At 40.9% G+C, this 12,993-nt stretch overlaps 1 protein-coding gene across 4 annotated transcripts in view; it reads right to left on the bottom strand.

Annotated features, from left to right (window-relative positions):
- The window catches only part of BORCS5 (BLOC-1 related complex subunit 5), a 64,573-nt gene that overhangs the window by 17,388 nt on the left and 34,192 nt on the right, over positions 1–12,993 (bottom strand). For 3 of the 4 annotated variants that reach the window (XM_032107881.1, XM_032107880.1, XM_032107883.1), the window contains one exon: positions 3,264–3,421. The exons of the other annotated variant lie outside the window; for it this stretch is intronic. In XM_032107881.1, the coding sequence (XP_031963772.1) occupies positions 3,264–3,421 (158 nt within the window). The remainder of the gene's footprint in view (positions 1–3,263; positions 3,422–12,993) is intronic. 4 annotated transcript variants of the gene reach the window in all.

Genomic DNA, 12,993 nt, shown 5'->3' with positions numbered 1-12,993 from the left:
TTGTTTTTTAAGGCGCTGAAACCAGACTGTTTTGAAGACACACCAAATCATGAGCCCTTTCTGAAAAAGTAGCACTGTTCCCCAGCTTTTACCTATTCTACTTGTTTCCCATTCCCTGGTATTCACCATCCCTTATCACATGACTCCTGAAATTCTCTCCCTGGCACCCAAAACAGATGACTTTCACTGGTAAGGACTTAATGTAAAGTAGTCCTCTCTCCACGTAATTTGCTGCTTTTCCTCCAGCCATACCTTTAGAGCTGGTCAACACTTGCCTTCAAGCTAATCTTGTCAGAAACCCTCTGTTCTGCAGATCACAAAACTGGGGCAGACACTCCTCGTGAAGAGAACACATGTGGCCCTATCAAACCCACAGCAGGTGGAGTTCCTCAAAACTTCAGAGTTACCATGCAAATCTATAATATTTTCCCTAAAGAGATGCAAGCACATCCTCCTTTTTTTTCTTGACAGTGAAAACAAAACCTCTTGTCATAAAAAAAATCACTCCCTTCCAAAACCAAAACTCATTCTGGTATGAAGAACTGCTGAAAAAAGGTACCTGAGTCAACCACCTTCATTCATATCTTCAATTCTTTCCCCTTCAAGGAATACATTGCATAAACGTATTTCTGCTTGAGAGAGAACAGTCACAGCCACCGGGAAGTTGCACAGGTTCTGCATTTAGGAGCAGATATGGATCCAGCCAACACTGCAAAGCAATTCTGGCTAAACTGGGAAATGGGATGGAGAGCAAAGCAAGACTATAATGCTCCCTGAAGGTACGGAACGTCAGCTGGGTATGCTCAGATCTGCAGTCACTACTGGCACGCAAGTAGGGCTTTTTCCCTTAGCTTATTCTCTCTCCTATGAAGAACCATTGTAATTCAATGTGTGCTGATTTACAAACCACCCCAGTCAATTCTGAGTTATTGAGGACCAATTAATTTACAGCAGTACTTCTGAGTTTTGACAGAATCCAGGAAACTTCTTTCCTGGCAACACAGACAATGGACAAAAGATATTTGCCCTGGGACATTTTGTCAAGGAAAGACTAAAAAAAAATCCTGGCTGCAGGCAGTGTGAGTATAGCATATTATACAGCAGGACTATTACTCGCTGAGTACAGTTAGTGAGAGTCTGAGAAGTGAACACACCTCAGACAAATGGTGGGAAATCAGACTGAAGCTCACTAACATTTTGTAGAAAGTTAAAAAACATTAGTCACTTGACAAGTCTGTTATCAGAAGAAAAACACTTCAGTATTTACAGTGTTAAAGAAAGGGAAAAGGAAAGGCTACCAAAATGAGGATAAAAGAATTTACTGTCTCAGCTCGTGCACACATTCTATTTTTCACAATACACTTGATTTTCTCTTTCATTTTTATGCTTTACTAAGGGTCAAAGCTTTGTGTACATGGCAAAACTAAATCATTGCTGACAAATGGGTGAAGCCAAAGGCGATTTCCTTTGTCTACACTTGTAAGGAGAGACATCCCCTGCTCTGGTTCAGCTGCACCCTGTGTTGTCAACAACTGTCAGCAGTGGTTGGATTTAGTGCATCAAGGAAAGCCCAAACAATTTGGAAAGAATGATTCAAGCTGAGTGGGTCCCACCCAGCTCCTCCAGAACACACATGCAGAACAGCCAAAGAAAGAAAAACATTTAAAAATTATTAGGAAAATGAACAGTAAAAACCCACCAGATCTGGCAGAGGGACTGAAAGCATCTGAAGTTACTTAAAAGTTGTAACCAAAAAAAAACCAAAAAAACCACCCCAAAACAAACAAAACAAACAAACCACAGCTGATTTGTCAGTTCCCTGACTTAGAGAATTCCCCATCTCTCCATCACTTTGTCAGTGGAGTCTTTTATAAAGAAGCTAGTGAGAATAACAGTATCATCATTTAATTTATTTAGATGAAAGATAATCACAAGCCTTACGAACTGGAAGAAGGCCACCGTAACTAATTTGAAAGGGACTCTGCCACTTGCCGTGTAGAAGACAAACCCAATCAATTAAAACAAAACACCAATTAATGAAGATTGTACTGGTGGTGTCTACCATGACTTTAAATCATGTCACTCTTCTCTCTCACACTTTAACAGCCAAAAGAATTACAATCTGCTTGGATTAATGCAGTACACTGTCATTAGGCTGGCAATTAAATCCCTTTTCTGAGATTGTGTGATCTGAGTCACCAACATCTGCAAATATCTTTACATCTTGTGTAATAGCTGGCCTTAGATCTTGAGACACCAAAGTAAAAAGGCCTTTTTAATGCTTCCCACATTATTCTGGACTTACAACTCCAAGATGACAGCAGCTTCTCAAAACAGCCCATGAATCAAATTTATTACCCAGTTTGTCATGTGGGATTTTCTTAACGCTAAACCAATAGAGCAACAACAAATCAAGGTCAGTGTTTATACTGCGTGCATAAAAATTAACCACATGCTCAAAAACATTTTTTTGACACTGAAAAGGTATTTGGTCTCAAGGATTTTTGACATATGCAGCATTCACCAGCTCTTCTGCACATCTGGCAGTATCTGAGAAAACACCTCAAGCAACATTTCCCTCTCATGCCAGTCTGTCTTGACTTAAAACAAAAAAATAAATCTGGCAGCCATTCTACTGCTTCCAACATCAGTAGTCACATGTGAGAAAGACAATCTCATTGCAGGATGCTCATCCCAGGAACTAATTCAATACCAAATAGTATAATTCAATATTTAAACAGATCAGTGGTTTCCAAATGATGGTTTAGTGGTAAAAGCAGCAGCACAGGAGACCTTTTTGCCATAGAGGTCAGAAATGAGATGGCATGTTACGGGCTTTGAAAATAAGTCTAGCTCTACAAATCCACTACCTTCTCCAGCCATAGAAGATGTTAAGATAACTGTTTCCTTCCTTAAATTAGAGCCTAACCATGGGGCATAATAAAATGTATGCTATACAGACGTAAACAAGGAATGCTACCTTAAAAGCTTCAGTAATCTTTTACTTCCCCAAGAGCTGCTTGCAGCACTTGCCATTCCAGAGCAGCAGCCGCTGCTTACAGCCAGGCCTCCTGAGGCACAGCCAGCAAACAAACACCGTGACAGTAGCCACAGTGAGAACCCAGGGACACTTGCAGGGCACACCCACAGGGCTCCTCTGTCCTACAGAGGCTGCTCTGCAGGCGGCTGCAAGGGACCCAGGGCCACGCCGAGCCAGCCCCCACGTTCCCGGTACGCGGCCCCGGCCCTTCCCTGCCCCACACCTCCTTGATGCGCTTCACCAGCGCGTTCTGGTCGAAGGCCACGGCCTCTGCACACTGGTGGAGGTGGTCCTGGTAGCGCAGGCACAGCTGCAGCACCTGCTGCGGGTCCAGCTTCTCCAGCTTGGCATTGGTCGGAGACGTCTGCCCACTGAGGAGTCCTACAGAGCAAAGGAAGGCCCAGAGTGAGTCTGACTGTTCATACAACTAGTTTAGCTGCAATCCAAGAGACAGCAGAACAAACCCAGCAGACAAGATTTATGAGGGGTGATGAAAAGCTAATTCAGAATCATTCAAGGATGTTTCAAACTTATAGCAGTGCATAGAACAGTTTGCCATAAAGCTTGGCCCTCCCTGACAAAAACTAAACAGACTCTAAATGCAGGTCCGTAAAGCATATCTCCCAGGTTTTCAGCCATATGCAAGTCCCGTTTTTTCTCCTCCACAAGCAATCCTAAACTGTGAAGAATGAGCCCTCTCCTCATCTATGTATGCCAAAAGGAGTTGAGATCTGCATTCCCAGAAGGGCACTGGACTCATACTATTTTCACCAGACTCACAGTGCCAAGACCAGAGCTCTAAAAATTCATTGGTCCCCCAAAATAAACCTGAGTAAACAAATGGCCCACCTTAAGTTAAATTATTAGGGGTGACATGTCTGCATTTTGCCTACCTTGCCTTTTTTAAAGCTTCAGAACTCTTTTACCTTCTAAGGCTTTTCTTTACACTCTCAAAGACTAGCAATATACCTCTTTTTGTTTCTTTAATATGAAATTAAGATTCCTACCTACAAGCATGACCAGATTTCACAAAAAGCTCACAAAAAAGAGACATTGGACTTAAAAATGGGACGCTGGTAATATTCAGAGGAGCAAAACTGCCCAGAGAAAATTTCTCCTGCCCATTGTTTGTTGCCTACATAGCGCAACTTGAGAATGTTTGCTGAGCTCAAGCATGTGTGTGCCACACTGACCGCCTTCCCCACAGCAGCTGGAAAAAATGACACTAAGCTCTCAGGCCACCCTTTTTTTGCCATTTCATTTGCTTACTTTAATTTGATTTTCCTTCAGCATTAGCACAACTTTTTTCTTGTTGGGACACCATCTGTGACAAACTGCACATACACACAGCATGCTTTTCCCAAAACATCCATCAAGCTATGTAAACTGAATTCAGTGACTGCATGCATGTGCCCTCTGGGACTCTCATTTTACAGACAGGAAAAGACATTAAAACAGCAAATGTAAGCAAGTATCACACTTAGCAATTAAAAAGTAATAAATGCCAGTTATTTGGATTGGAAAAGCTCTTCTAAGAATGTACCTCAGTGGGAAATGGAAAGTATTTTGAATGGCCCCCATGCCTATTGGAAGTTCCAACTGGTAACATCGAGTTCTTGCCAAAGCACAAGAACAAGATAGAAACCAAGATGCAAGTAAGAAGCAGCTTATGAATATGAGCAAGTTAAACCTTTCTGAAAACATTTCCCGACCAAAATGAAAATAAAACTAGGACAGTAACTTCATCAAATATGAAGAAGAAGCAGGTTTACATTTCATCAACACTCAGCATCTTACTCTCCTGGGATGCTCTCAATTGCTCTCCACACAAAATGTCATCATAAGAGATAAATAAAAAAGGTAATTTTGTTTTACTGATTTGCCCACTACAATTGTGTTGCCACAGTCAAGAGGTCAGGAGAGGAAACAAACATTCACCATTTAGTCTCAAAACCCTGTATTAGCAACAGTCAAATAATTTTTTAGGTTTTGGAGGGAATAATCTCAAACAAAATCTTTGATTCATCAATATCAGTTGCACATCTTTCAAATCTACTTTCAGGTAAAGTACTCCGACAGGAACAAACCCACTGAAGGAAATAAGACTTTTTAAAATAGTTTATATTTCATGTTCCAGTGCTTCCTCAGTTCATGAATTGTGATCTTTTACAATATTATCTTGTTAGTATGAATGTTCAAATAATATTGTCGACTTATAACATGCTGAATGCTCACATAGGAACGAAGAGCTCACCATACACCTGAGGCACTTATCCTGTCTCTGCACTGATCAAATACATGATACTATCAACGAACTAATTTTCTTTTACTACTAATCTCTCACCAACTTCAAGAGGAAGAAGAAAATTAGACACTGTTTAAGAGATTTAATTAACATGAAGTATGTACTTTGGCCAACTTATGCTGCTTATGAGAATTTTGAAGTGGAACAGGCCAAGGACTGTAAAATGAGCTAATAAAGAATATGCTACTTAACTCATGTACTTACAGCCTTGTACAGGTTACATGATGCTAAAAGAAAAATTAATAAACCTAAGCCTCTAATATCCTATCCAGAAAAACACAAGCTCGAGTGAAGGGAGACATTCCCTATTCAGCTGGAATTCCTTTGTAAGAAGGCAGAGGGGGAAGTACAATCCAGTACAAATGTTTGGACTAAGGATAAAAAACAAACATCATATGCTGCTTAAAGATAGACTATGATATTATTCTGGGTGATGCAGTAGGGAGAAACCAAAGGAATTAGCTTCTCCAAAGATCTCTGAGGTAATGCCAACAATGCCAGAGAACAATTTAGCTTATTTTCAACTTGCAAGAAAGGAAAAAGTACAGTAAACAACAGCCAAAAAAGGCCATGCAGCCTGGCAGAAACTCCCATTGTCAGAAAGACAATCCACCATTTTTGCTGCTCACTGTAACCACTTACTAACCATGCTATAAATATTAACATTTCTTACTAACATTCCCCTCTGCCCTGCTCAGGTGAGTCCCCACCTGGAGCACTGCATCCAGCTCTGGGTTCCCAGCACAAGATAGACATGGATCTGCTGGAGCAAGGCCACAGGAGGGACACAAAAATGGTCAGATGGCTGGAACACCTCTACTGTGAGGAAAGACAGAGACCTGGGGTCGTTCAGCCTGAAAAACAGAAACCTCCAGAGAGCCTTATCATGGCCTTTCAATATTTAAAGGTGCTTGTGAAAAAGACAAAGAGAGACTTTTACAAGGGCCTTTAAGTGACAGGACAAGGGACAATAGTTTTAAACCAGAAGAAATTTAAACTGGACATAAAGAAGACATGTTTACAATGAGGGTGGTGGGAAGCTGGATGGCCTACCCCTGAAAGTGTTCAAGGTAAGGCTGGATGGGGCTTTGAGCAACCTCATCTAGTGAAAGGCAGTGAAAGATGTCTCTGCCCATGACAGGGTGGTTGGACTACATGATCTTCAGAAGTCCCTCCCGACCAAAAGCATTCTATGATTTAATTAATTCGCGCATTTTACTTTTTAGCAAGCCTTATTTATATTATAATAACATAACGTATTAGTAAAAATCTCTCCTCTTGAATATCATTGCTTCCTTTTTAAAGCCTTGTCCCACATTTTGACCTCTCCACTGAACAGGGCCATCCCTCAGTGACTGGTCTACATGTGGTTTGTAAGAGGATGTGAAATCACATCTGTTGCAGTAACATATTTATTAGGTCACTCCTACAAGTGCCAAAAAGGGGAGAAACAGAGATCGCTGAGTGGTTCAGGCTCGCTCCTGAAATATCCATAACTTGAACCTGGCCACCAGCACATCTCAGAGCGAGCAACCAGCCACCGGGGTACTATCTCTTCTGCACTGAGGAAATGGTGTTCCTGTGACTTCTTCTGTGGGATTATTACTCCCCAGCCCCCCAAGAGCACAGTTCTGCTCTTAAATGAAAAGAAAACAGCATCAAGAGCTTCCATTTCTTGTTAAACTGAATACTCATTTTTCAAGCTGCTGGTTCTCTTCCAAAGAAGGAACCACACCAGGAATCCTCTGTGCACTGTCTGGAGCCTTGGGAAGAGGCTGCTTGGCACATGAGTGATACAACACACCCCAGCATCACAAGGGACGGCAGCACGGGGGGTGTCGTGGCTGGGGAAACAGGAACAGGAGAATGGGAGAAGGCCTCCTGCAGAGCTCCAGTGCATGGACCAGAAGGGTCTGGCAAGTGCCAAACATTACACAGTCCTGGCTATCCAATTCCACCATCAAACAAGGAAGACCACAGACCACCTTTGTGCCTGCCATGATGAAGTAAAATCTCCTACCTACTCAGACACATCTGGTCAATGAAAAGCATGACTGGGAGGTGACAAACAGCAGCTGAGACAGAGTCACATTTCTAAAGCACAATGGTGCTTCAGAAAAAAACAGCTCAATACACCAAGTATGTCGTGCACAGAGAAATATCATATATCACTACAAGGCTAGCTGACCCACAGACTTGACAAATCTGTTATTGTTTCCATATTCCTTGGCAAAGCAGAGGCATGTTAAAACCATTTTCCTCCTACTTAGTCATCTCCTTGTTGGTTCCAGGTCAACATACACATCCAACAAATCACATCCTACTGAGCAGAAGAAAGCTGTTAGTTTAAAAAGCAGTTTTATGACTAGAAGTGAAGTTCTTGAAAGAAAGCTTTTCACGCAATACTGATTCTACTCACATACAGAACATAGTACCCCACCATAGTTACATTCTGCTGCTTTAATGAGCAATCCCAATACCTTGAATGCTTTCCAACCTGAAAAGCATTAATATTTCTTTTTGACTTCTGTATTTCCACTTGTCAATCCCCTTTTCAACCAGTAACAGCAGGCATTACAAAAAGAAAACCAGTAGGTTGTTAACTTAATATTACAGACAGCAAAGCATATTATGCTGTGGGGTCTTGTTACTAATTTTAAGGCCAGAAAGAGTTGCTGTCATCAGCTAACCAATCTTTCTGTGGAATCTAAGAGAGGACTTCAGAAGTTACACCTTCTTAAATCAGACCAGAAGTCTATCTTCCCCAGATACTACTTCCAACATCTGACAACAGTGGACATTTAAAAAAACCCCCATCTCTTATACACCTCCCAAGTTACTAATAAAAATTTCAGGCAGAAAAGACTGAGCTCAACGAAGCCGTCGATACTTGAATTTCACTACTCCTTTTTGAAAGGTATACCTTCAACTCCACAATATCCTGTGACAATAAGTATGATGCCTATTTACACAACATGAAAAAAACCCTTCTCATTTGCTTTACGCTCTGTTATTGTGCTGACACAACAGAAGTTTGAGCAGGTTGTACTTCATTCCAGCATCTCTCCAAGCTCAGAAACCGCACTAATCAGTTTCCTCTCCCAGAGATGACTTTATTTCTTTGATTACCTCTGTAATACCTTCAAATGCTTCTAATCTGAGGCCTTACTTCCCTCTAGAAGCCAAGTCAGTTCTTCTCCAGAGTGTATTGGTTACACCTCTAAAAATGCAGTTGCTTTTTTAATTGCTACCCCTTTGCAGGACCTGCTAATCACCAACACCCTTTTAAAGAGTGTGCATTACAGTGTATTGCACATGTCATCACCTCCTCCCCCAAGACCAAGGTTAAATAAAGCATCAGATTCCACACCACAGTCAGCAATGGCTTGTCAGCTTGACAGAGGCATTCCTGATGCTTGGTACCTGTTTCTGGAGGTTTATTACCATTTTTTCTAAAACCTCTTCTGTCAATACGTCTCCTTCATCCTTGTAAAGAATGATGCTTCTCTGAAAGTCTTCTCTGAAGACAATCCCACAGACTCTCCAGCAAGCTTCTAGAGAACTTAAAAAGCTTTTATTAAGTACATACAAGTAGAAAGCCATTTTGAAGGAAATTTCTGTTCTGGTTTTCTGGTGACTTCCTATGTAACCCACTACAATTTGTAATCTTTTGTTCTCCTAACACAAGTTTCTTTTTGCCTGGGTTTGGGGAATTTTTTGTTTTTGGAGTGTGGGTATCTTTTTGCCTACAGGTCCCTTCATACTGCTTTAACTACACTGTTTTTCCTTCTCCCATTCTTCAAACCCACCTGTACTGCCTGAAACTTATTTCAGCCATTCTCTACTTCTCTTGCTACCCTCATTTTTTTATGATATTCCTCTTCATAGAATTAATCCAAGACAGTAAAATTTTTCAGTTCTTCTATCCCTCATGAATTTGAGTTGACTACAGTTGCTATAGTATATAATAATAATGATAGAGATATAATGGAGTCATTTCATTTACTATCATTAAGGCAACATTAGTTTCAGCTCAAAAAGAACTAATGTTTTTCAAGTCTCCAGGAATTTTCCTGTGTTCCAAGGGTATTTAAAAACAATCAACCCCACAACTTGTCTCATATCAAGCATTTTTAAAGCTCTTAGGTAGAAGCTACCCAGTCTGGTCAGCTTCTTAAATACAGTCTGGCCTCAGTGGCCATGGATTAACTATTACAGTTGTCTTCCTTGTTGCTATTTGCACGGGAAGATTGTTTTGCCAGTACCTTCAAGATTCCTAAGTACCAAAAAAAGATCCCCACAAGAAACAGATGAAACTACAGCCCTAAAGACGGAACCTTGCTTCTTGACTGTTGCTGCTTCCACATGTTTGGAGGCAGCAGCTTGTTATTAGCTGAAATAGAGAGCTCATTTCCATACATTCTCCATGCAGGAGCACTTTAACATCACCTACTGAAAAGAAAGAATTGCACACCTATGTGCAGCAGAATAAAAGGTATTAAAATACTTGCACACAGATATGGTAATCAGATTGACAGGACTCTTACTGACTAAATGCTTTGAATTCTAATAATGTATTTCCTCTCTCATTCTTGAAAACTAAGAAAAGACTAAATTTTTCACCAAAGCCTGAACAGTTAAAAAAACTTTTCTGAAGGTTGTTTTGGTTTTATTGTGGGGTTTTTGGTGGTTTGTTTTTTGGTTGGTTGAGGAAGGTTTTGTTTGTTTGTGTGTTTTTAATAACACCTGAGTTAGGAAACATAAACATTTATACACTCAAATTTTTAAAACTCAGGCCACCCTTAAGAAAACAGCAATTAGTTGAAGTCAATTATAAAGAAACTGAAAAATAAAATAAAAATAAAATCACTACTATTCACCCAGAAATCTTTAAGCTGAAATGCAGATGACCACACGATCTTTTTCTCAGAGCAGTTAATTTTCTGAAAATCTCACTGAAAAAATACCTTGTACTAAAATACGTATTCACTCCAAAACAAAAGTTGGCTTTGTCGCCTGGGTATTTTCAATTCCTTTGAACTTTAGTGGGAGAGCACAATCACTGTAGGCAAACTGAATAGCTATTGTGTAAGCAAAGAACACATTGGTATTGTTGCGAGGAATGTTGGCTGTAGCAGCAGATTTTCCCTCTACTTTGGAGTCGGTACCATGTGACCCTTTACTTCTGCATGGGTGACAGACGGGCTGAGGACTCTCCTCCTGTCTATCGTTTAAGAGGCATCTTTTCTGACCACAGAGCTCAAACATGCTCTTTTTGTGAATTCTCCACCTGGGTCTCCTAACACTCTCTAAGTTATGGCCTGCAAGACATTAGTCACCGAGATACATGAATCACCTGCCCTCTTGTTCCTCCACCATGTGTCTTAAAAAACAAACATTAAGAAGATTCAGGGCATTTAGGCTTCTATAAAAGTGTAGATTGCTACAATTCTAAGACAAACCCCCACATTCTTACACATTTCCACCTATTGAGGTCACATAACTTACATTAGAGAAACTTGGATTCAGAGGGGATTTTGCTGTTGTTATCATTATTGTTAAATAAGTATTTGTTTGTGATACTTCTGCTTTCCTATGGAGGCTCATTTTGCTTAAGCCTTACATTCTGCAAAGATCTCTATATATCATTAGAGCTTTCTCTGTCACACAGGGATGGCCACACATAACCAATAACCTGGACAGAGTTTTTTTGCACCACTGAAGTTTGCAGCTTCTCTCACGTGATGACTTTTGCTCCATGCTTTGTATAAGTCACACAGCAGTTAGCACAATGGAGCCAGATCGTGACCAGGACTTTGAAGACTGCTGAAAAACACAAATGTCTCTCAGTGACACAAAAAATGCTTAAAGGAAAGCTTCCATTATAAAAGAAGCAAAGCTGAAAGAAATCAGAAATGCTGTCTCATTTAGATTGTTAGGAACCTGAATGTCCAAAAGGAGAAAATAATGCACCATCTGCATGTGCATTCAGCCTGGAGTCACAGAACATGTACCTCTCTGCAAGTACGAGATTGCCCAGGGGTTCCATCTTCAAAAAGTTGCTAGAGGTTGCCACAAAACTGGAAGCTTCTTTTGAAGCTTCAGTTAGGGAAAAAGGTACACAATATACTCTGAAGAAAGCACACAGCTGCACTTTGTCAACTAAAAGCAGCCAAGATCCTACTCAGTCCATCTCCCCACTAACTTTTCACTTCTAGAGCACAGAAGTAATATGGAAAAGAAGTGGTTTTGACTACACAGTTGCAGTATCATAGGGTCAACTTCCTGCAACAGACCTCGAAGTATAAAAATAGACGTAAGGGTGAAAAAAAGGACAGGATTATTCAGAGGGAAGTGAGAGACAATGCTCTTGTGCTATGCAATAAATTGTATCTGCTATGCAACAACCTTTTTTCCTTGAAAACACACCAAGAGAGACCCAAGAGCTACCATCATCTGATCATATATGCACGTCATACCCACGGGCTACAGCGGACCCTGTTATTCTAAGTACTCTGCAAACCCAAAAGCCTGAAGACTAACATCATCTTAAAAGATAAGGAATCGAGGCACCAAGGGATTAGAGGATTTACCTGAGACCACAGGGAAGCTGCTGTCCCTTGGCCTGATGACTTCAGTGCCAGAACACCCTTCCCCTTCTTCAGCCCTCAAATACCGAACGCCAGTGGGACAGGCAGCAGAGGAGCCTCATTTCCTACAGCACCACAAGAGCTGAGCACTGAGCACTGACACAGCCTCTCCCACACAGATTCTCAGACATCTAATAAAGGTTCATAAAAGCCAGAGCCAAATCAGAGGCTTCTTCCTTCTGACTCCCAAATTCATGCTCCATGGAAGGGAAGATCCAGCTCCCACCTTCCTCATCATGTGCCTCACCACAGCTCCTGCACAGAAAATTACTCATTCCACTAAAACCATAGACAACTAATCCTGTGGTTTTCTCTTTCCTCTAGGGTAGCAAAAGGAATCAGGGCACCACGAGATCAAATACTAGAGCTAGTCCCAGGAGAAAGGGAAGGAAAGGACAGAGGGGGACTTCTCTGTTTTAGCAGCAACAAGATGTCACTTCAATTATTTTATGCGTGCAAAGCCTTGAGTGAGTCTCAACTTTACATCCACCATTCTTCCTTAAAAAAAATGGGACCTGAACTACCTTTTGTATCTCTCTCTCTCTGCAAAGTTTTCTAGGCCGTAGATGGAAGAGAAGTTGGACAACAGGATCAAATAAACTCAATTTCTTTTAAATAATTTTTTTAAAAATCTACAAGCTAAAAATCCATGCAACTGATTCTATAACTAGTACTAAAGATAAACCTCACAGCAATCTTTATTTTATTTTATTTTAGGCAAAAGTGCATGGATATTCATCCACATGACACAGCCCATACCCGCAGGAAAAAAACCAAACAAACCAAACAAAAACCCAGTGTTTTGTGGTTTAGAGAAAAGGTGACATCTAAAATCACTTGTAAGCACAAGGGCACCCATGTGAAGCTGGGGTACGTTTGCTACTCCACAATAACCAGCCTGCGTACACACACTAACCCCAGGTAAATTCAGTGGGGGCACATACACTGCGCTGCTTTCACCAAGAGCCCAGAAGTTTGGAGAAAATTATCAGGCAGCA

This window comes from Corvus moneduloides, chromosome 4 (assembly GCF_009650955.1).
Source record: "Corvus moneduloides isolate bCorMon1 chromosome 4, bCorMon1.pri, whole genome shotgun sequence".
NCBI lineage: Eukaryota > Metazoa > Chordata > Aves > Passeriformes > Corvidae > Corvus > Corvus moneduloides.
Note: the sequence above shows the minus strand (reverse complement) of the source record. Positions and strands in the feature narration are given on the sequence as shown.